The 24,562-nt window shown below is 46.7% G+C and overlaps 2 protein-coding genes across 3 annotated transcripts in view; both read right to left on the bottom strand.

Moving 5' to 3' along the window:
* The window catches only part of Nudt3 (nudix hydrolase 3), a 44,695-nt gene extending 35,161 nt beyond the window's left edge, over positions 1-9,534 (bottom strand). The window contains exon 1 of the mRNA XM_048347933.1: positions 9,293-9,534. Within this exon, the coding sequence (XP_048203890.1) occupies positions 9,293-9,391 (99 nt within the window). The 5' untranslated portion in view covers positions 9,392-9,534. The remainder of the gene's footprint in view (positions 1-9,292) is intronic.
* Positions 9,535-15,760: 6,226 nt separating this feature from the next.
* Positions 15,761-22,243, bottom strand: Rps10 (ribosomal protein S10). 2 transcript variants are annotated; one of them, XM_048347931.1, is made up of 6 exons: positions 22,164-22,243; positions 21,119-21,268; positions 19,949-20,120; positions 18,203-18,280; positions 16,285-16,394; positions 15,761-16,252 (listed from the first exon to the last, which is right to left on the bottom strand). In XM_048347931.1, the coding sequence occupies exons 2-6, from the start codon at positions 21,266-21,268 to the stop codon at positions 16,220-16,222; spliced, it is 543 nt and encodes a 180-aa protein (XP_048203888.1). In that variant the 5' UTR covers positions 22,164-22,243; the 3' UTR covers positions 15,761-16,219. The 2 variants fall into 2 exon arrangements, with proteins under 2 accessions (XP_048203888.1, XP_048203889.1); XM_048347932.1 differs by having other exon boundaries at positions 15,761-15,852; positions 16,339-16,394; positions 22,164-22,205.
* Positions 22,244-24,562: the final 2,319 nt, after the last annotated feature.

The following is a 24,562-nucleotide window of genomic DNA, read 5'->3' as shown; positions in this document are numbered from 1 at the left end:
ACATTGGCTGAAGTTGTAGTTCAAAACTAGGATGGGGAAAAAAAAAAAACTAGGATGGAAGAACTCTACTCCTATCTACTGCCTGTGGATTTTTTTTCAGTTGGTAAGGCTTCATCTAATCTACGAAGCACAATGGCAAGGACAGGAGTAGTTTCCTATAGACAAGAGACCAAATTTGTGCATGAAAGACTGTCAAATTCTGAGATCCTCCTTTCTTTTTGAAGACTCTCTATATAGAGAGGTGAATGTATACTGATTAAATTTAGAAAAACAGAAAAAAAAACCTTTGAAAAAAAGCAAAACCCTTCCTCTAAATTTCCATTTTTCCTGTCTCCCAAGAATATCTTTAACACACCACAGTGACACCCATCTGCCCACTCCTTTGCCCACAACATCACTTAATTCACTCCTTCACCCTATCCCACTGCTACCACAGCTCTCCCTTCCAAAATAGCATTCTCCAAACCACTCCCCCTGGAAAGAAGCCCAGAGTTCATTCTGCATGGCACCCTCACACGGGCCTTTCCTGTGAAGAACAATTATGGCTTCCCAACATGAGATCAACCCCAATTCCCCATCTTTTAAATCAAGGCTCTATGCCCTCAACTTCCTCCCTGCTAGCATTCCCCATTCTTCTTATTGACCCATCATGCCAGTAGCCCCAAGCCACACTCAAATGTTCTGGGTGTTATGTAAAACTCATTCTTACTCAATCATGCTGGGTCCTCTTCTCATAACGCATATTGATCTCTCTTTTCTACCTTACCCATTTCTTAAAACCTAAGACTGTCTATTTGAGTACTGTGACTCTAAAATGAAGTATCTCTAAAGCACAACTTCTTTTACATTTTCTCTAATTGTCCATATAATTTAAGTTCTGACTCTTTAATTTCTTTATCTAGCTCCACACAAGACACTTGTCCAACTGAACTGAAATGGCTAAAGGTAATTTAGTCAGTTCATCAATTTAGAAAAGCATTCTTCCTGGAAAGTAGGGAAGTTGTCCAATTTGAAACCGTCATTGTACTTAGAATAGTGCCTTACATAAAGGACTCAATCTGTTCTTGTCAACTAAGATAGAACTTGTAGACTACAAAATGTAGTCTATAAAAAAATATCCTACAGTTTTCTTAAAACTTGGATTTTTAAAATTCATTTTTAAAATCTGGTCTTTCTTTGATACCCATAAAGTTTAAAAAATTAAAAATCAAAAGTTGGGTGCTGATTGTTCACACTACTCCTAGCTACTCAGGAGGCTGAGATCTGAGTATGGGGGTTCACTGTCAGCCCAGGCAGGAAAGTCTATAAGACTCTTATCTTCAATTAACCACCAGAAAAGAAGTGGCACTGTGGCTCAAAGTGGTAGAGAAGTAGCCTTGAGCAAAAAGATCTCAGAGAGAGTGCCCAGGCCCTGAGTTCAAGCCTCAAACAAACCAAACAAACAAATAAATCCACATATTCCTCTAGGATATGACTATGCTGGTAAGCATTTCATGAAAATATCAGTCTTAAGATGGGAGATATAAACCTTTTGTTCTAGGAATGATAAAGGTGACAGTGCAGGAGAGATGGGGGCATTGTAGGAATGCACTCAATGGGTAGACTTTGGGATGGACATGGGTGAAGGGGTTAGTTTTATGAGTGACTACAGAAACTAGTCCATAGTAGTGCTCTCAAAAAACCTATGCTGGGGCTGGGAATATAGCTTAGTGGTAGACTACCTGCCTAGCATGCATGAATCCCTGGGTTGGATTCCTCAGTGTCACATAAACAGAAAAGGCCAGAAGTGGTGCTGTGGCTCAAGTGGGACAGCCTTGAGCAAAAGAGTTCACAGATAGTGCTCAGGCCCCAAGTTCAAGGCTCATGGGTGACCAGAAGAAAAAAAAAAAGAAATATTTTAAGAAAAGAACAGTAGAAATGCCCTGTCACTACATCAAGCTGATCTAAAGCATCCATTGTGCTCTTAAAGAGAAATGTAATATTGGACAACGAACAAGATGTGCACCAAGAACTCCAACCAGCTGGGGCCTACTTGCAACCATTTGTCATGGTTAGTGCCACTGGGACTGCCACCTGAGCCTTACTCTCTTCTCTAGAGCCTGCTGGAAGGTGCAGTCTACAGTGACGTACTTCTAGCTACTCCACTGGGGCATTTTAGAGACAAACACTCAGGCCACCAGAGTCTGTGCCCACTGAGGATCTCTGGTGTCACTCCTCTCTCCATCAAACCTGGTGAACTCAAGGATCTGAATAAATGAGAAACAGTTCCTCTTTGTTTAAGAGATACAAGGCTTCTAGTGGAAAATTCAATAAACAAAACAAACACAGGGTGCTAAGTTTAAATTTTTTATCCTATCTTTTCTTAGAAACAGGTTTTGTTTTGTTTGTTTTTTGCCAGTCCTGGGCCTTGAACTCAGGGCTGTCCCTGGCTTGTTTTTGCTCAAGGCTAGCACTCTACCACTTGAGCCACAGCGCCACTGGCTTTTTCTATATATGTGGTGCTGAGAAATCAAACCCAGGGCTTCATGTATGGGAAGCAAGTACTTTACCAGTAGGCCATATTCCCAGCCCCTAGAAACAGTTTTAATGTACAAGGCAACTTAACTAAAACAAACTTAGTATTCATTTTCCACCTTCATTTAAATTAAGACTCTTTAGGAACAGTTTTGACTTACCTAGGCACTGTGATGTCATTTGGTACTTACTCTGCATCACTAAGCTTTCTAGAAGTATTTCACATTCCCAGATATTTTAACTGTCTAAATTGCCAATATTATACCCTTCGCTCCTCCAACAGGGAGGGTACAAAACACAAAGAACCCTAGTCCTATGTCCCTCACTTCAACACAGAGGTTCCTAGAAACAACAAGAATAGGGAGAAAGGAACAATCCCACTGGAATTGCTTGAAGAAGCTCCAAGTTGAATAACATGACAAAGATGAATGTCATATTACCAATATAGAATAAAATCCTACTCAATAAACAAGTTTCATTATTCTGTTTATGACAAAAGTATCAACTGGAAGACTATATATTATATATACCACTAGTCCGTGTGTGTGTGTACACACACACACATATATATGTATGTATGTATCTATGTATATGTATATTTGGTATAGGGCTGGTCCTAGGGCTTGAACTCAGGGCCTGGGCACTTTCCCTGAGGATCTCTTGTTTAAGGCTAGTGCTCTATCACTTGCACAGCTCCACTTGTGGCTTTTTTAGTGATTATCTAGAGATGATAATCTTGTGGAGCCAGGTATTATGGCTCACATCTGTAATCCTAGCTATACAGGAGGATGAGATCTAAGGATGGCACTTTGAAGCCAGCCTGGGTAGAAAAGTTCCCAAGAGACTCTTATCTCCAAAACTACTAAAAAAAAAAAAAAAAAAGCCAGGGACGGTGCTCAGGCCCTGAGTTCAAGCCCCAGGACTGGCAAAAAAAAAAAAAAAGTCAGAAGTGGCTCTGTGGCTCATGTGGTAGAACGTTAGCCTTGAGCACAAAGAGGCCCAGGGACAGTGCCCAGGCCCTGAGTGAAAGCTCCAGGACCACACCCCGCTCCCCCCAAAAAAAGAATCTCTGGATATTCCTGCCAAGGCTGGCTTTGAACTATGATCCTCAGACTGCAGCCTTTGCAGGAGTTAGAATTACAGACATGAGCCACAAGTGCCAGGCTATTTATTTACTTTTTGAGCCAAAACCAGGGCTTGAAGGCCCCAATCTCTCACTTGGCTTTTTCACTCAAGGCTGGTACTCTACCCCTTGAGCCACAGCTTCACTTTTAGCTTTATTGGAGATAAAGAACCTCAGCAGCCGGGCGCCAGTGGCTAACTTCTTTAATCCTTGCTACTCAGGAGACTGAGATCTGAGGATAGCCATTCAAAACCAGCTCTAGCAAGAAAGTCTATGAGACTCTTATATCTAATTAACTACCAGAAAACGCAAAGTGGTAACTATGGCTCAAGTGGTAGAGCGCTAGCCTTGAGCTGAAGAGCGCATGGACAATGCCCAGGCCCAGAGTTCAAGACCCATGACAAGAAAGTCTCAGAAGCCAAGCACCAGTTCATACCTGTAATCCTAACTAGTTAGGTGGCTGAGATCTGAGGATCACAGTTCAAAGCCAGCCCGAGCAGGAAAGTATATGAGAATCTTACTTCAAATAAACTATTCAAAAAAAGCCAGAAGTGGTGCTGTGGCTCAAGTAGTAGAGCACTAGCTTTGAGCACAAAGAGGCTCAGGGACAGTGCCCAGGCCCTGAGTTCAAGCTCCAGGACTGTCCAAAAAAAAAAAAAGGGGGGGGGGGAATGGGGAGAGAGGAAGGCAGGGGAAAAGTGAGGGAGGAGGTAACAAGTTGGATAAGAAAAGTCCTCACTGCCTTACGTATAAAACTGTAACCCCTCTCTCTGTACAGCACTTTGACAATAAAGAAAAAAAACCAACCTCAAGAGACTTTTCTAGGGCTGGGGATATGGCCTAGTGGCAAGAGTGCTTGTCTTGTATACATGAGGCCCTGGGTTCGATTCCCCAGCACCACATATACAGAAAATGGCCAGAAGTGGCACTGTGGCTCAAGTGGCAGAGTGCTAGCCTTAAGCAAAAAGAAGCCAGGGACAGTGCTCAGGCCCTGAGTTCAAGGCCCAGGACTGGCCAAAAAAAAAAAAAAGAGACTTTTCTGCCCAGGCTGGCTTCAAACCTCAATACTCAGATCTCAGCCCTTTTCTTTTCTTTTTTTTTTTTTGGGGGGGGGGTGGGTATCCTGGGGACCTTGGACTTAGGGCCTGGCTTCTTTTTTTTTTTTTTTGCTCAAGGCTAGCACTCTACCACTTGAGCCACAGTGCCACTTCTGGCTTTTTCTGTTTATGTGGTGCTGGGGAATCGAACCCAGGGCTTTGTGTATGCAAGGCAAACACTTCACTACTAAGCCATATTCCCAGCCCCTCCTTCTGCATTCTTAACATTACCTTCCCAATCTTTTCCAGTTTGTTAGTCCATATAATTAAGCAATAATTTCTTTTAGTGACTTGCATTTGTAGTCTTTCTAAAGCATTTTAAATGCTACTTTTTTTTTTTTTTTTTGCCAGTCCTGGGGCTTGAACTCAGGGCCTGGGCACTGTCCCTGGCTTCTTTCTGCTCAAGGCTAGCACTCTGCCACTTGAGCCACAGCACTACATATGTCTTTTTCTGTATATGTGGTGCTAAGGAATTGAACACAGGGCTTCATGTATGCAAGGCAAGCACTCTTGCCACTAGGCCATATTCCCAGCCCCATAAATATTACTTAGTAAACTATCCTTTTGAACTCAAGTATAGAATTAGGTTGCAGAATTGCAACAAGCACAATGAGCATGAACAGATACAGGAATAAATATAAATGACTCTTTGTAATCACGAATTCAGCTTTTGGAAGGCCACTGTTGGTTTATAGCAGACCAGCAGCCTGCAGAATAACAGCAGACATTCACTGCGCCAAGATGGCTTAAGTGGATATTAGCTAAGCTGCCCATTCTGTATAGGAAGTTCAAAGTACCATGACAAATACATTATTCAAATACCTGTAATTTAAAAGATTTTAATTTATAAGAACATGAATAATAAGCCAGGTGCCAGTGGCTTACGTCTAGTAAGTCTATCTACTCAGGAGCCTCAGACCTGGGTGAAGCCACCCTAGGCAGAAAAGTCTGTGAGACTACCATCTCCAATTAACCAGCAAACTGTCAGACGTGAGATGTGGCACAAGTGGTGAAGCAACAGCCATAAGCAAGAAAGTAAAACAAGAGCTTGAAGCCCTAAACTTAAGAGGCTCCAGCCTGTAGTCCTTGCTATTCAGGAGGTAGAGATTAGAAGACTGCAATTTCAGGTCAGCCAGCACAAAAAAAGCTAGACCCTATCAAAAAAAAAAAAAAATCAGAGCAAAGGCTGAAGTGTGGCTCAAATTTCAGAGCACTTAGCCAGTAAGTACAAAACCCTGAGTTCAAATCCCCAGGATGGGGGAAAGGGGGAGCTAATAACAGCAGAACTTGCATGTTGGGGTCTTGTTAACTTTCATTTTATGAACGTGAAAAGCAGCCAGAAATTTGAAAGAAAGAGAACTCATTTCCACCATGTTGTTGGATCTCCACTGAACTCTAGGCTCCCTCCATGGCTATTTCCTTCATACTCGTAGCAGAGAACCTAGTTCTCAATGAGGCTAGGTTCTAAAATTCTGGCTCTTCTTATTGCTGGACAATAAAGTTTCCCAGACCGAAAAAGAAGAATGATAGAAAACTTGATTCACAGTTAATTAACATCTCAATGATTTCACCTCTTTCTTCACATTGTTTCTTGGTAGTAGTTAAGTTTAAAAATCAGACTGGGAATGTGGCTTAGAGATAGAGTGCTTGCCTAGTTCGATTCCTCAGCACCACATAAACAGAAAAAGCCAGAAGTGGCGCTGTGGTTCAAGAGGTAGCATGCTAGCCTTGAGCAAAAAGAAGCTAGGGACAGTGCTCAGACCCTGAGTTCAAGCCCCAGGACTGGCAATAAATAAACAAATATCAGAAATCAAGGTCCTGTTTATATTTATATTACTACTTTATTACACCAATATTCTCTAAAAGAGTCTATTTTTATTAAAGCCATAGTACCTATTAAAAAATAAAACTGGCCAGGCACTGGTGGCTCACGCATAATCCTAGGTACTCATGGGCTGAGATCTGAGCATTTGGGTTCAAAGCCAGCCTGGGCAGGAAAAAGTCCTTGAGACTCTTATCTCCAATTAACCACCAGAAAATGGGAAGTGGTACTTTGGCTCAAAGTGGTAGAGCACTAGCCATGAGCTGAGCGCCCAGGCCCAGCGTTCAAGCCCCAGGACGGAAGGACGGAAGGAAGGAAGGAAGGAAGGAAAGAAGGAAGGAAGGAAGGAAGGAAGGAAGGAAGGAAGGGAGGGAGGGAGGGAGGGAGGGAGGGAGGGAGGGAGGGAGGGAGGGAAGGGAAGGGTAAAGTCCTAGGAAGTTTGAATTTCATTTTCCCCACAGCATATGGCAGCTAGTACTTCCAGTCTCTGTCAGGTCTATTGAGAACATAAGTTCTCCTGGAACTAACAAATTACTTCCCTTTCAATACAATTATATAGTCTGAGAGTTGAACAGCACCCTAGAAATTATTTTGTAATACAAAAATCATTTCCAATAAGGGAACCTCAACTAAAACTACTCTAGATAAAGAAATGCTATCATTAAAATCCCACACAGAGTGCCACACCCACAGTAGGCTTGTGTAATTGAACTGAAAAGTCTAAAATCAGCCCACTTCATTAATTTTCTTGTTCTTCCCTGATCCCACAGAATCTATAATTAAAGATTTACATGATTCTTCTGCTCATTAACCAATGTTCAAGAAGATAGTCACTAAAGGAAACTCCATCATCAAGCAAGTGGCTTAATCCACTGAAGAAACCTCTTTTAACAGTTTAAAATTTTAAGCTTCTAAAATGCAAATCCTTTGGCTGGTTCGACTTGCACAAGGCAGTTGGGCAGCTAAAACTGGAAAATAATTATACAATCTCAGCACTATTAATTTCAGTACACTATAAAACAAAAGAAGGGGGAATCAAGTCTTCATTAGTTTGCTTATCTTGATGGGGTTTCCAATTTATCCCAAATACATGTTTTCAAATTCTAGTGTGTGTTTTTTTAAAGTCTTGCATCACTCATACAAGTAAATTATACATCATCCTACTTATAATTGGGGTGCTCACCGATTTAACCATAGTACTGTATAGTAAGACATGTTATTATGCTAATTAGTTTTTCCTCTAGTTAACAGCCTGTGATCCCATCTGATTTACCGTAATATGACAGGATAAGAAAGAGAACAAAGCCTCCAGAATAGTCACCACTACCAATAATTGTATTTTACCCAAGTATGCTTTCCAAACAGCTCATAATTTACAGCAGGTCCCTGCTCAAAAGCACTATGGCCTGGCAACTTCTTTGGGGACTTTCATAATAAATGGACACAAAGTATGCATTTCCAAATCTCTCCTGCTTTGCTGAAGGACACACATGACATCTTTCCAAATGCACAATTAATGCTCCACTAATTTTCTCCAGGCAATCATTTAAATTCCCACTTCCTTTCAAATACCTCTGGACAGCAGCTCCTGGCAGCCCATCTGTCCCTTTCATCACAGCTTCTTTTCATAACTAACGGGTCAAGTTCCTTTCCCCCATTTCAACACCATGCACTGTACTTGCAGGCCCTGCCACCAGAGCCCACTGCTAAATGCCATAATATAACGGATTGAATTTCACTGTCCTTCATTGTTTCCAGGCTAACTGCCATTTTACCACCATACACACGAGAGAAATGTGTTCCCACAAGCATCTTATGAATTTCCAAAGCAGCTATTCTTTGTGGATTTGCAAAGCATGTGCCTTCTCTAAAAAAAATCCCTTCATCACCACAGAAACAGCTTTGGGAAGCTGAGATTCCGCCCCCCCCCAACCCCCTTAAAGGGGGAGGGAGGGAGGAGCAGGAAAGGAAGGAAAGAGGAGGAGGAGGAGGAGGAGGAAGAAATGGATCCTAAAATATTTCTATTTTCTTAGCAAATTTAACCCTATGAGTCTTCCTTCCTACAGGGCAGAAGTCCATCAGAGCAGCAAAGACCTTTAGTCTCGCTTTAGGTTCTTTCCAATTACAATGAAAGAGGAAATTTCAGTCCACAATGATCGTTTTATCCAGCGTCCTTTCTTCGTGGGCCACACCGTCGGACATAACCGGCGCACTTGCGTCAAGACCTTGTGGCTCCAGCGGGTGCCCGACGCCCTCCGGCTCGCCGAGACCTCCCCCGTCCCCACCCCCAACCTCCGGGCTCACAGACCCGTGATGCGGCCGCGTCCCGAGTGCGCCCGGGAACCCGACCATCCTCCGGCCACCAAGGCCGGCCGGCGCCTCGTGCACCGCGGCCTCCGCACACACGTGCGGCGCTGACAGGCGCGGAGCGGACGGGCTCGGAGCAGAGTCGGGGAGTCCGGTCCGCCGCTTCCCCCACACACACCCTCGTCCCGCGGCCACGCTCCGGGGTGACAGGCGGCCGGCCTCGAGGGCCCCGGCGAGGCGAGCTCCCCCCGCCCCCGCTCCGGCCGCGCTCCCGCCGCTTCCCCTCGGCCTCAGCGTCCGTTCTCCTTCCTCCCGGCTTCCTCGCCTCAGGAAACCCCGCCGGAACTTGTCGGGGGCCGAGCGGGGCGACACCCACCCCACGCCGCGGCCCCGGCCGGCGCCCCCAGCCCGCCGCGCCCGCCGCCTCACCTCCTCCTCACTCTCGCTGCGGAAACACAGGCACGCGGCCCGCTTCTTGTAGCCGTCGCCGTCATAGGTGCGGGTCTGGTTCGACTTGAGCTTCATCATCCTCCGGGCCCGGGTGGGGGAGCGATGCGGGTCGCGGAGTCGAGGGGTGGGGAGCCTGCTCGGGACGGCCGCGCACGCGCGCACACGCGGGCCGGCCGAGGGAAGCCAGGAGACGGGAGGGAACCGCTTCTCCGCTACACGGCTCCGCCGCTCGCCGGCCGCGGCCGCCTCATTCCCGCCGACCCAAGCCTCGCGCCTCCGCCACCGCCGCCACGGATGCCGTCGCCGCGGCTGCCACGGCCGCCGCCCCCTCTGCCGCCGCCACCCCCGACGACGACCGCGCCGCCATCTTGGGCGCGCTGCGTCAGCGGCGTAAGGCCGCGGCGGCGGCGGACGGGCGGCGCCGCGCGCTCCCGGCGTAGGCGCCGTTCGGGAATCCCGCCCTCCCAGCGCGCGAGGCGTAAACGAACGTCTGGAGGGAAGAGGCCGCGCGGGTGCGGGCGGCGGCTACGCGGGCGGCGTGGGGGTGCGGGCCTGGCGACGCGCGCGGCGGGACACCGGGCACGCGGCGGGGCCCAGGGAGGGCACGCGTGCCCCGCCGGCCCGCAGCACCGGCCCGTGGAAAGCAAGGCCTTTGCCCAAGGTCAAGGCTCGAGTCCGCGGCTCCGGCTGGCCCCAAGGTCACGGCCCCGGGGCTCAGGTCCTGCCGGGCCGTCGGGGAGGCGCGGCCGAGCCGGTGGAAGGTCGGGGGAGAGGCGAGGTGGGTTGAAGCTCGTGGAGGAGGTGCACCCCGGCTGCCTGGGATGGGGACCCGCACCGGAGGGAGGGGGCCTGGCCTTGGGAGCCTGGCGGGATGGAGCTTGTCGGTTAGGAAAAAACAGCTCCTTATTCTGCAGCTATTTACTCATTGGCGCAGAGAGAGCTCTCGTCTTGTAGTGCAAGGCCCTGGGTAGAAAGCAGACGTAAACCGTCACCCATGTCTACACCGATTCCTAAACCAGAAATTTGATGCGTCTCTGACCTTCCGTCCAAGTGATGGTGAACTTCGTTGTCATCGTCTTGTAATTCACTGTGTATTTCGGTGTTTTTGAAGACAGGATCTGCGTCTCAATTATCCCTGCTTATTTCACTCAGCAGTTATCACAAAACCAGGTATAAAAGAGAGCCGCGTGTGTGTGCCACACACAGAGCTAAGCAAAAGATAACCTACTGGGCTGGGAATGTGGCCTAGTGGCAAGAGTGCTTGCCTCGCATACATGAAGCTCTGGGTTCGATTCCCCAGCACCACATATATAGAAAACGGCCAGAGGTGGCGCTGTGGCTCAAGTGGTAGAGTGCTAGCCTTGAGCAGAAAGAAGCCAGGGACAGTGCTCAGGCCCTGAGTTCAAGGCCCAGGACTGGCAGGCAAAAAAAAAAAAAGATAACCTACTGTCCATTAGAACCATATTATATTTGTAGAGCCATCAGTTGTCCAGCATGGAAAGACCTAATGTATCTGTGGGAGCATTACATCCAACATACCTGAAAGCCTTCTGAATGAAGATCACACAGCATTCTCTTGGTCCCACATCAGGGGCCATCTGCAGTAACTTCCAAGGTGAGTTAAATACAAAAGACTGATTTTTCACAGGTTCCTTACTCCACCTTGGACCAGGGAGTGGGCATTAGTAGGACAAAAATGTAAGAACAATAAAGCCAGGTAGGCACCAGTGGCTCATACCTGTAATCCTAGCCTCACAGGAGGCTGATATCCGAGGATCGCAGTTCAAGGCAAGCCTGGGCAGGAAGGTCTTCAGACACTTATCTCCAATTAACCACCAGAAAACCAGAAGTGGCACTGTAGCTCAAAGTAGTAGAGCTTGCCTTGAGCAGAAGAGCTCAGGGGACAGCACCCAGGCCCTTCATTAAAAAAAAAAAAAGGAAGTAGAGGGCTGGGACTATGGCCTAGTGGCAAGAGTGCTTGCCTTGTATGAGACCCTGGGTTCAGTTCCTCAGCACCACATATATAGAAAATGGCCAGAAGTGGCAGAGTGCCAGCCTTGAGCAAAAATGAAGCCAGGGACAGTGCTCAGGCCCTGAGTCCAAGGCCCAGGACTGGCAAAAAAAAAAAAAAGGCAGAATGTTGATGACTACTGAGGTGTATTGTGGTTTATTTATAATAATGGTTATTTTGTGTTTGAAGATTGCCATACTAAAATGGGCTAGGGGTGTACCCCCATGGTAGAGCAGTTGCTTTATATATACAAGACCCTGGGTTTGATCCCCAGCATCTAAATAAAATTTTAATTTCAGTGGAAGGTGAAATCTTCAAAGATGTCAAAATATTAGCTGACCATCCCCCAGTCAACTGCTTCCATATTAAGAAACTTATCAAACTTAAAAAATTTTATTATAAAGGTGATGTAGCTGGGCACTGGTGGCTCCCACCTGTAACTCTAACCATGCAAGAGACAGGAAAATCCATGAGACTTTTATCTCCTATAAACTATCCCCCAAAAAAAGGGGCTGGGGATATGGCCTAGTGGCAAGAGTGCTTGCCTCTTATACCTGAAGCCCTGGGTTCGATTCCCCAGCACCACATATATAGAAAATGGCCAGAAGTGGCGCTGTGGCTCAAGTGGCAGAGTGCTAGCCTTGAGCAAGAAGAAGCCAGGGACAGTGCTCAGGCCCTGAGTACAAGCCCAGGACTGGCCCCCCCAAAAAACAAACAAAAACAAAACTACCCAGAGAAAGCCGGAAGTGGCACTGTGGCTCAAATGGTAGAGTGCTATTCTTGAGCACAAAGAGGCTCAGGGGCAGAGCCCTGGCCCCAGGTTCAACCACAGGACCAGCAGATAAATAAATGTGATGTACAGAGGGGTTACAATTTTATTAACCAGATAAAGAATACATTTTCTTTTTCTGCCAGTGCAGGGGCTTGAACTGAGGGCCTGAGCACTGTCCCTGAGCTTCTTTTGCTCAAGGCTAGCAGCACTCTACCACTTGAGCCACAGTTACTTCCAGCCTTTTCTATTTGGTAGAGTAATCAAACCTAGGGCTTCATGCATGTTAGGCAAGCACTCTACCACTAAGCCACATTCCCATTCCCAAGAATATATTTCTTTTTGAACAATGTCACCCTTCCTACTTCCAACTTTTTGTGTACTTTGATAAACTAGAACTATTTACTTGGGGGGGGGAATGGGGACAGTTACTCTTCAGGATTTAAAACTCTCATTTGATTCATAGGATTCTTAAGTTTTGACCCATTTGGAGGCCTGCTTAGTCCCTCAGCTTGGGCATCCTCTCCCATTTTATTTTTAAAGATGCCCTTTCCCTCACAATAGCCTCTTTGATATGTCAGTAAACCATGCAGCGCTGATTTTTCCAGAGGCCGTTTTTTTGGACCTATGCCATGCATTTATCACAGGCTTCCAGTAAAGTACTTCTAAGTAGAAATAGGCTCCAGGCCTTCTATGGGCTGTAACTTTTAAACAGTCCCTTTCATCCCCCTCCCTGCCAATGCCCTCATTCTGTCCTAATTTCCCTTTCTAAAACTGAGCAATCAAATGATGGATTTCCCTGTCCTCCCCACTAGCAGGCCCCAGTTTATGGCAGCATTGACTAAGCCAGGACCACACTGTGCCCCACTGTGTCACTGTGCAGACCAACCTCAGTCCACTCTTCTGCAGTGAGGACAGAACTTAATGCTATTTGTACCTTCTATGGGTGTTGCCCCTTTCTCCACCACCTGCTGCTTTCACATTTTGGAGTGACTAAGTATCATTTTCAAAATAAAATCTGGGTTCTTACTTATGTGTGTGCACCACTATTGGGGCTTGAACTCAGGGCCTTGTGCTTGTTTAACCTTTTCACCCAAAGATGATGCACTACCACTTGAGCCACATCTTCACCTCCAGCCTTTTGCCGGTTAGTTGGAGGTGGGAGTCTCAAATTTTTCTGAGGCTGGCTTTGAACCTGGATTGCCAGAACTCTTGACTGCTGAGTAACTAAGATTGCAGGAATGAGCCAGCACCACCAGCAAATCCACATTCTGCACCTGTGGGTGTACAGTGGGCTTAAAAAATTAGCCAGACTAAGAGTTGATGAAAATGAGCAATTTAATTTACCTTTTTTTTTTTTTGCCAGTCCTGGGGCTTGAATTCTCAGCCTGAGCCATCCTTGAGCTTTCTTGCTCACGGCTAGCACTCGGCCATTTAAGCTTCAGCTCCACTTATTTTTGGTTAATTGCAGATAAATCTCATGGAATTTCTTGCCTGGGCTGGCTTCAAACCATGATGCTCAGATCTCAGCTTCCTGTGTAGTTAGGATTACAGGCATAACCTGATGCCTTGCCTTTGATTTACCCTTTATGTGGCATTTGGTGGTGTTTTTCTAGTTAAGACTGAGGGGCTTGTCAGAGCTCTCATTCCTGAGCAGCTGTGGAATGACCACCAGGCTATTACAACCTACCAGAGGGACTCAGGCTTGCCTTCATCCACATGCTCTGGATTCCTTAGTGTTTCTTGAGTCTAAGGATGATTTCCCCCCCCCACCCCCCTTCTTAGTATTGGGGCTTGAACTCAAGGCTTCAATGCTTATTAGACATGTTCTACCACTTGACCCATATACCTAGACCCCATAGGTGACCTTGAAGAATATATGTACTCTGAGCTAGGGCTGAGAGTGCAGGCCTGGAATTCTAGAACTTAGGAAGCAGAAACAAAGGGATGTTAAGTTCAAGGCCAGCCTATACTACAAATTGAGGCTCTTAGCTGAAAAACAAAACCCAAAAAAACAAAACTCAAACTAAGTCATGAGGGAAAGTTGGCAAAGATCTCTCCTTGAAAAAGTGACACTTTAAGGCCAGGAAATTACCAAGGCTGGCCTTGGTGGAAAGCAAAGTGCTGGAACTAACATTTCAGTGTGGAATCCAGGTTAAACAATCACAAGGCATGTGGACATGGAGTAAACCACTTGTTATCATTCAAGCCATCTGAAAAATTCAATTTAAAAAAAGTCTTTGGCAGGGCAGCCAAGGCTGTGCTGAAACAAGCGTCCCCAAACACTGCTTCTTTCTGACAAGCAAGCTTCTATTTCTTGGTAGTTCAGATTTCAGATCACCTCCCAGGACGAAGTTGATGCATACATTTGGAGTTGCCATCAGGTGCCATCTAGTGGCCTAACAGGACCTATGAGTGGCTCAAGCATTACCACCTCTAGTTTGGGGCATGTTTTCTTTTGGCAGTACTGGAGTTAACTCAGGTCCTACACTTGCCAGGCTAGCACTTAAACCATGCCACCTTTTTGCCTTGCTTACGAACCAGGCCAGTCTGCACCTTGATCCTAGGCCTCACCACAGTTGGAATCACAGGGCTACCAGGTGACCCATCAGTAGAGGGTCTGAGACCACAACTCACCTGACCTCATCCCATTTAGCTACTGTGCCTGGCTTTACACTTTCACTGACCCATACATAATAAACAAATTCTTCCCAAGCTTCCAGAATTCCCCCAAACACACTTGTCTGCTGTGTAGGATTAAAGCCCATACCTTAGTGGGTCAGTCTCGACAAGTGCCCAAGAGCACCTATTTACAACCACATTGCTTAAGGCAAGGCAAAGTTGTTGTCTTAAGCTCTCAGCAGCTATACTAGGACTCCCTTCTGGCACTGACTGCACTATGCTATGCTCTTCCACACCTCATTTCCCACCAAACCTCTATGGCACTCACTCTAAGTCAGCCCTGGAAAGCTGGCCTCACTTTTTAAAAAATTCATGTTGTAGGTTCAACAAGACCTTGAGAAAACCCCCTTTGCCCTTTTGAGGGATCCCTGGGTTACTGAAAGCCATTGCCCCAAGTGCTGGAAAGTGAAAACTCCTTGTCATTCCAGATGTTTGGGCAACCACTTTCATATTTTTTATGCCTTTCAGTGCTAGGGCTTGAACTCAGGGTCCCATGCACTTCAGGCAAACACGCTTAATATCAAGACTACAATGCCGGCATTGGACATTGCTCAGGCTCTGAGTCAAAGCCCCAGGACTGGCAAAAGGATAAAAAAAAGTAGTAAATTTGGCCTATATTCCTTCTAGTACTTCCCCTCAGTGATGGCAGGCTTCTCAGCCTGTCTTTCATTCTGGGACTTTCCAGACAGTAGGGCACAAACTTTCATTCCAGGTCACGGAAACAATCTCCTCCCACCATGTGACCGGTCTAGGAAGAGCCTCCCCTCCATCCCCCCCATCCCAGCTGCTTCACCCACAACACCACTGGACCCAACTGCAGGACGCTGCAGACCGCCACGAGGGCACATGACTAAGTACAACAGCTCTAATGTCACGGAAGTCACTGATCAAGGACAATGCTCCAAACCAATCCAATCTTACCTTATTTATATTCACACCTTCAAACCTTTCTTGTTCAGACTACATAATACAAACAAAAGGAACACATTTTTTCTGGCTACATGTTTATTCAACACAAAATGATCCTCTCCATCTTCACTGGGGTGGCTGACCACGTCCACGACCAAATCCACCTCTCTGCAAGAGAAAGCACATCGGGTTAGGACACTCCATGTTTTCCTTCCTCAGGGCCTTGCCAAGTTTCTGGTCTCACAATCCCCAGACAACTAAAAGCAAGCAGCCAGAGTGCCATTTTGACACATGACACCCAGGCCAGTTCCCTCATTGGTTAAAACCAGTATATGGCCACCCACCCAGTGTCCACAAATACATATGGAATGACTCAGAACTAGACCTGTTTTTCAAACTTCACTTTATAAATCTGGGAGTTACGATAACCACCAGTAGTAATGAAACAAAATATAAACTTGCCATATGAAGTGATTTATTCATAAATGATCCACTTCAGGAATGTATAAATTTATCAAAGTTTGCCTACTGCATCTCATATACTGTATGACCTTTTGAGATTTGGGGAAGATGGGGGAACAATTAATGCCCCACACCACAGGGTGAGGACAATACTAGCAACAGCTTAGGGAAAGCAAGCAGGGGGATACTCACAAACTGGAATTCAGTTGCTGACCCAGCCCCAGCCTCGGCTTTCTTGTCGGCACCAGCTAGAAAGAAAAGAGAAACACCAATTTAGAGCCATTTTTCTATAGAGCAAAGGGAGACCAGTCACACAATGCATTCTTGATAAGCTATCCCAAATGTACAAGATCACCCCCCCCAGGGCTGGGAAACACCTTCTGAGGCACCTGCTTCCCCCACCCCATGTCATCCTCCACACTCACATCCCAACTGTCCACTGCTCCAAGAAGCACATCCTAACTACATCGTACCCTCGTTTTCCATCACGGAGGCACTTGCTACTCACCTCAAACCAGCACCTAACTTGCAGAGGGAGCTCAGTAAGGGAAGAACCAAGAGGCAAAGGCAGTAAGGGCTCACAGAAGCAAAATGAAAACTGAAATCTCAGCACTTGAACAACTGAGGAGGATCTTAAACAAGTTCAAGGCCCGACTGGGCTCAATAGCAAGACTGGCTCAACAAACACCCTGTCCTATTAGCAGACCTAGTTCAAGTGGAAATGTGCACAAAATGACTTCAAAGATGAAACAATACATTCAGATATACTGGGTTATAAATATCTTAGTGTTACAATAACCAATTAAGTGTGGCTACTAGATTGTGCATTTATTTGTACTTTGTACCTAACATGGGAAATGGAGTAGGTGTGTCAGGCCAATAATAAAACATGGTTTCAATAAAGACCATTAAAATTGGAGTTTCTTTTCACACAACATGCACGTAAGTTTGACCACACAGCTGTAGTGTACCCCTCCCTCACATATTTGAGCATTTCAGTTTACAGAGTCAGAAAAGATGACCAAGAGGGAAGGAGAGAAGTCAGTACTGTACTTCTCTTTTGCAACTTGCTTGTACATCACAACTGACTGCTTTTGCAACAAAGTCAGACTGCCAACTCAGTTGAATCCTGTTCCTCTGTTCCCCATCTTCCCCAGAATCAATCCCCAAATCCTTACTGTGGCCCATACCTTTTATCTCCCGTGACAGGAGACAAGCCAGGCCTCCTCTCCAAGGACCTTTGCCCAGATTGTACCTCCCCTAGGAGCCGCTGGCTGACTTCCTTGCCCTCCTTTTTCAGGTGTTTGTGTAATATAATTTCCACAGGATTTCTCTTAAAAACTCAACTGAAAATTTCAACATACAACACTCGAACCACCTGACTCCATTTCCTGTCACTAAATGCTAGCTCAATGAAAAGGTCTTGGTCAGCAATGCAGACTTGTTTCTCCGTTTTAACTACAGCCTTTACCTACCCTCACTTCTGTTCCAGCACTCTCAGCCAAGGCAAGCACATCTACTCAAAACAAGATTGTCCACTCTTTTGGCAGTAACAGCTGAGCAAGCCCTATCCTCAAGCTCCCCACCAGAAGCAAAGGAGGGTACAGATTCACTGAGTTCTCAGTTTTGTTCTAGTTGCAGGTCTGTGGGGCTCAGAGAATTTCTTCATAATCCCCACATAGAAAAACAAGGAGGGGCTGGGGATATGGCCTAGTGGCAAGAGAGCTTGCCTCGTATACATGAGGCCCTGGGTTCGATTCCCCAGCACCACATATACAGAAAACGACCAGAAGTGGCGCTGTGGCTCAAGTGGCAGAGTGCTAGCCTTGAGCAAAAAGGAAGCCAGGGACAGTGCTCAGGCCCTGAGTCCAAGGCCCAGGACTGGCAAAAAAAAAAAAAAAAAGAAAAGAAAAGAAAAACAAGGAATGCGGGCTGTTCTGATGATCTGGAGACTGAAACCTAAGACTCTTTCTGGCCACTTTGGCATCTCCAAGGCCTGAGAATCCAGAGTTCCTACCCCAAACCCACCCCCAGACACAGAAGACTCATTACTCACGGGGCACGGCGCTCCGTCTGTAGGTGTCCCTGTCAGCTTCTCCTCTTGTGAGTCTTGCAGGCCGCTCGCCCTCCAAACCTACATAAATTAAGCCACATTGTTAACACACGGCAATATGGAAACTTTTCTTTGTTGTGGATCATGGGTCTTGCTCTCAGGACCTAGGCACTATCCCTGAGCTCTTCTCTTGAGCCACAGCACTACTTCTGGCTTTTTCTAAGCAGTTTATTAGAATCTCATTGACTTTCTTGCCCGGGTTGGCTTTGAAGCAGGATCCTTAGATCTCAGCCTCCTGAGTAGCTAGGATTACAGCTTTGAGTCACCAGTGTATAGCTCACATGGAAACTCTTAAGAAAATTGGCATGCTCTCCTGTTTTCACGGGCAACCATTTACATGTGATGGGCTAATGGGGATAGCAACTACAGAAGTGTTAAACAGGGCTGGGGATATAGCCTAGTGGCAAGAGTGCCTGCCTCGGATACACGAGGCCCTAGGTTCGATTCCTCAGCACCACATATACAGAAAACGGCCAGAAGCGGCGCTGTGGCTCAAGTGGCAGAGTGCTAGCCTTGAGCGGGAAGAAGCCAGGGACAGTGCTCAGGCCCTGAGTCCAAGGCCCAGGACTGGCCAAAAAAAAAAAAAAAAAAAGAAGTGTTAAACAGAAATTCCCATTTTCCTACAGAAACTTGTCATCAATAATTTGGGCTAGTGAACTCAATTAAAATGCCACATAACTGCAAGACTATGTTAACCATAAACATAAGCATTATAAGTATTAATTTAATCTGGTAAATTGCCCTGAAACTTACTTGCCATCGAAGTACAAGCAATCTCAAAGTAGATAAAATACAATTGGTCCTGTAGTACCAAAAATAAATTCCAAGCCCACGTAAGCCAAGAAGTGTGGGGTACAGATGGCTTTATTTGCCAATCATGTTTAGGATTCTGCATCTGGTCACCTCAGCCCACAACTTTGCAGTGCCAACAAAGTTCATGTGACAAAAATGCAACAAGCCAGTAATGACCTCAGCAGCCAGAAGACAATTCCTGTACACCACACACCCTCAGTGATTACATACACATCTGCTCTCTCCTGTGTACTTGTTTGTAATTCCTGCTTCCCTGGCCATGAAACTACAGAACTCTTCACTTCTTTCACGTGTTATAAAGTTTTGCTATGGCCTTCCTGGGGACAAGCACTGAGTCAGAGTCATTCTGCTGGTAAATACTCAAGTGTTCTGCCCTGGGTGTAGATATCTGCATGAATATTGGGTAAGATAGGTACAGACTAAAAATATATTCATACCTAATTAGTGCTTCCTTATGGACAGCCTAAAGATTTGGATCCAGTTCAGACTCCAAGACTTGACCAAAGGTCCTATAAGCCAGAATCCTTCTAAATAAAGGTAAGAACAGTGTCTCACCTCCTACAAAAATTATCTTGCTGGGCACTGGGGGCTCACACCTGAGATCCTAGCTACTCAGGAGGCTGAGATCTGAGGATCTTGGTTTAAAGCCAGCTCAGGCAGGAAAGACTGTGAGACTCTTAACCACTCAGGAAAGCGTAAGTGGTGATGTGGCTCAAGTGGTAGAGTACTAGCTTTGAGCTGAAGAGCTTAGGGACAGGGCCCAAGCCCAGAGTTCAAGCCCCACAACCAAGCAAAAAAAAACAAACCATTATCTTCTCAGGTATTAACTCCTCTAGTAGTGGTTTTAGAGCAGACCTTTCAGAGGTATCACCATACCTTTTGGCCGAGGCCTGCCAGTCTCAGGTCGGCTCCGGCGCAAGGTTGCAGGCACAATCTCAGGAGGCAGATGGAGGTAATCACGGAGATACTGGATACCCTCGTTGGTTAGGTACCAATAAAAATGCCTCCAGGCAAACTGTTCCTTCACATAGCCCCGAGACTTGAGAGACTGTTGGGCAAAAAAGTTATTGTTAAAACATAACTAAAGCTGGGCAGGGCTCACATCTGTAATCCTATCAGGAGGCTGAGGCAGGAGCATGAGTTTGAAGCAGGTTGGACTAAGTACTACCACCCGTCGTAAAACTATTAACAGTTCTAGAGATTGGGAAGACCAGTTCCAGGCCAGTTGGAGGAGAAAACCGCATATGACTTCAGAGGGAAGCTGGGAGCAGTGACATAAGCCTGTGATCCCAAGAGGAAGCCCAAAGTAGATGGATCTTACTTAATCCAGGCCCAGACATGAAACCTATGCTTAAAAAATAACCAAGATGCTGGGCGCTGATGGTACACACCTGTAATCCTAGCTGCTCAGAAGGTTGAGATCTGAGGATCACGGTTCAAAACTAGCCTGGGCAGAAGTCCCTGTGAGACTCATCTCCAATTAACCACTCAAAAACCAGAAGTGGTGCTGTGGCTCAACAGCCTTGAGCATAAAGTGGCTCAGGGAAAGAGCCCAGAGCCCATTTCAAGCCCCACAACCAACAAAACAAAGAACCACCAGGCTGAGTGCCTCATGCTTGTAATCCTGGCTACCATGGAGGCCAAGATCTGAGGATCTCAGCTCAAAGCAAAGGAACACGGAAGTCCAAGAGTCTCTCCAATTAAAAAAAAAAAAAGCCAGAAGTGGACCTGTGGCTGAATTGGTAGAGCCCAAGCTAGCCTTGAGCAACAAAGCTAGAGACAGTGCCAGGCTCTGAGTTAAAGCCACAGCATTAGCACTGTGTGCCCCCCCCCCAAACCAACAAACACAAAACAGCCGGAGGCATGTCTCAGCAGAATTCCAGCTTATTAAGTGCCACCCCCCAAGTTCAAACCCCAGTACTGCCCAAAACAGCACTACAAGGTTAAAGCTCTACACTTACAGAGAACAGCAAGCAAGTTTAGCTTGTCCTGACTTCTCACTGGCCTTCCACGCTGGTGGGAAATCCCTCCATCTCTATCTCATACCTGCATGGCCTTCATGACGTGAAGGTTGGGCACATTCTTGTCTGCCAGCTCTGGGTGCTTGGGCATGTGGACATCCTTCTTGGCCACCATAACCCCCTCCTTAAAAAGGAGTTCATAAATGGCAATCCGGTTCTTCTTGGGCATCAACATCTACAAATAAAAAAAAAACACCTCTAGGGCTGGGAATGTGGCTTATTTACTGGTACAGTGCTTGTCTAGCATGCATGAAACCTTGAGTTCAATTCCTCAGTACCACATAAACAGAAAAAGCCAAAAGTGGCACTGTGGCTCAAGTGGTAGAATGCTAGCCTTGAGCAAAAGAAGCTCAAGGACAGTGCCTGGGACCCGAGTTCAAGTGTCCAATAACCAAAGTCCACCACCCTCAGGTGAAAGCAACTGTAGATGCCAAACTGCTTTGTAGGAAGTCGCTGTCAGTTACACTCCTGTCAGCAACTACTAAGGCTCAGTGGGTAAGAACTTAAGACATACTGTAGCAGTCACAGAGAAGGCCGCCCCCTCACAGTCCAGCTCGAAAAATGCCGCCAGAATGTTAAGACAAAACGGGGATGGGAGTGCACATCCGCTTTACCTACAACGCTCTCGCAACCGCAGACCCTGCAGTCTCTCAGTATTGGAGTACCACCAGAGACTTGTACCTTGTGAGCAATCTCAACGCTGTTCTTGTATGGGAGGAGAGCCTTCACTTTCAGACATGCTCCGTAACCCAAGCCTCCTACAACTACCCCCCAAAACTAGAGCCATGGGAGGGGGTAATCTGGTGATCCCCTCACCTCGCCTGGCCGGTCCCTAACACACCAGGGGGCTTCAATCCCCCGTGCTGCCCTCCGCCAATCGGAAAGCCAGTCGTCGATTACGAACACCCCATTCCCTTGAACCGCGTCTCCAGACACGCTCGCTGCTTAAAAATGGGTGAGCGGAAAGGGAGTGGGAGGACCCCCGACCCGATCCCAGGGAAGCGCGGCCCCTAAGGCGGCAGGACGGCCCGGATGGGGGACGATGGAACCCGAACTTCAGAGGAACTCACCACGGCGGCTTCAGGGTCCGAGGCCGAGGCTGGAAAGGAAGGGGCATGCGCAACGCGGCGTCTCTTCCGGGCTACGTGGCCCCGCCTCCAGCGAGGACCCGCGCGCTGTCTGTGGTGGCCTTGGCGGTGCCTGAGGAACGGGTTACAAATCTTTACCTCCTTTGGGCGCACGCGCGAGGAAACGCCACCGGGAGCTGCTGCGCCTGCGCGCTTGGCACCGGTCGCGACGTTTAGTTGGTGCCTGGAGAATCACGTCCCTTTTGTTTTTTTCCTCCGCCGATAGTTTAACTTAGGCAAATGGTAACAAGCCCTTTGAGTAAGTAAAGAAAAACTACACGGATAAAAATGGGCCGGTCGCTGGTGGCTCACGCCCGTCATCCTAGCTGCTCAGGAGGCTGAGATCTAAGGTTCGAAGTTCGAAGCCAGCCTGGGCAGAAAAAGTCCCTGCGAGACCAGTTAGGAACCGGAAGTGGACCTGTGGCTCAAAGTGGAAGATCACTGGCCGTAAGCACACAAGGCCCTGAGTTCAAGCCCCACAACCACAAAAAAAGACTAGCAATAATACAGAAATACAAGCCCAAAGGTAATCACTTGCTGACGTTTTGGTGTTTATTCTAAATTTGTATGCACCGACACAAATGTGTTTTTAACAAAAATAGGATGTATTTTATATATGCTAGATATGTTTTTTTGTAATTTATTAAACACAAATTTTTTGACAAGGTGTTGTGCAAAAAGGGTACAGTTACATAGTAGGGCAGTGTGTACATTTCTTGTGATAGCTAGATATGTTTTAGAGCTTTTTTTTTCTTAGTATATTATGAATTTTCATCTTAATACCTACAGTTTAAATAACTATGGACTAGTCCACTAATGAATAAATGCCTTATTTTGTTTTGTTATTTTGTGTGTTATTTTTGGGTTTGAACTCCGGGCCTTTCACAAAATCTTGGCTCTCCCACTTGAGCCACAGCTCACTTCTGGTGTTTTGCTAGTTAATAGGAGATGACAGTCTCACAGACTTTCCTATCGGTGCTGGCTTCGAACCATGATCCTTAGATCTCGACCTCATGAGTAGCTAGGATTAAAGGCATGAGTCAGGCTGGGAATATGGCCTAATGGCAGAGTGCTCACCTTGCATCCATGAAGCCCTGGGTTCGATTCCTCAGCACCACATATGTAGAAAAAGCTGGAAGTGGCGCTGTGGCTCAAGTGGCAGAGTGCTAGCCTTAAGCAAAAAGAAGCCAGGGTGGGCTGGGGATATGGCCTAGTGGCAAGAGTGCCTGCCTCGCATACACGAGGCCCTAGGTTCGATTCCCCAGCACCACATATACAGAAAACCGCCAGAAGCGGTGCTGTGGCTCAAGCGGCAGAGTGCTAGCCTTGAGCGGGAAGAAGCCAGGGACAGTGCTCAGGCCCTGAGTCCAAGGCCCAGGACTGGCAAAAAAAAAAAAAGAAGCCAGGGAAAGTGCTCAGGCCCTGAGTCCAAGCCCCAGGACTGGTAAAAAATAAATAAATAAATAAATAAATAAATAGATAAATAAAGGCTTGAGTCATAGTGGGAGGCTCTTCAAGTGTTCCCGTGGTTTCCGTGGTTTCATTGCTTAAAAATGAATATTCTAGCCAAGCCTCACACCTTCCTGAGGCACACCAGCCTCAGACTTTATTCCAAGTACAATGGAAGCTTATGCTTTTAGTCCCAGCTACTTGAGAGGCAGAGATGGGGGAAATAAACGTTGAGACTACTCTAAGCTTAAAGAGTTGGCAAGACTCCATCTCAATCAATGTCTGGTGCATGCCTGTTTTCCTAGTTGTAGGCAAAACACCATGCATGGCTCGGTACAATGACATGCACCTGTCACCCCCACTAGCATGAGGAAGCCCAAGAGGGGGATCTCAGCCCTGGTTGTCCTTGGGCTTTCATAAAGACCCTACCTTAAAAACTACCAAGGCAGGGATGGGAATATGGCCTAGTGATAGAGTGCTTGCCTCGTATACATCAAGCCCTGGGTTCGATGCCTCAGCACCACATATATAGAAAAAGCCGGAAGTGATGCTGTGGCCCAAATGGTAGAGTGCTAGCCTTGAGCAAAAAGAAGCCAGGGACAGTGCTCAGGCCTTGAGTTCAAGCCCCAGCACTGGCAAAAAACAAAACAAAACAAAACAAAAAAACTACCAGGGCATAAAGGGACTAGAGGAGTGGCTCAAGTGCAAGGCCCTGATTTCACTCCAGAGTACTGCCAAAAAACAAAAGGCAATGAAAAGCCACCTAACAGTTTCCAACACTAGTACAGTATTAAATCCACTTAGACATTACCATTACTGTTATGTAAGGAGCAGCCTTATGCTATATGTAGGATACATCCTGTGACATACAGGTAAGATCACATACCACAACG

Source organism: Perognathus longimembris, chromosome 6, assembly GCF_023159225.1.
Source record: "Perognathus longimembris pacificus isolate PPM17 chromosome 6, ASM2315922v1, whole genome shotgun sequence".
Classification (NCBI taxonomy): Eukaryota; Metazoa; Chordata; class Mammalia; order Rodentia; family Heteromyidae; genus Perognathus; species Perognathus longimembris.
The sequence above is the reverse complement of the archived record's forward strand: the minus strand, read 5'-3'. Positions and strand labels throughout refer to the sequence as shown.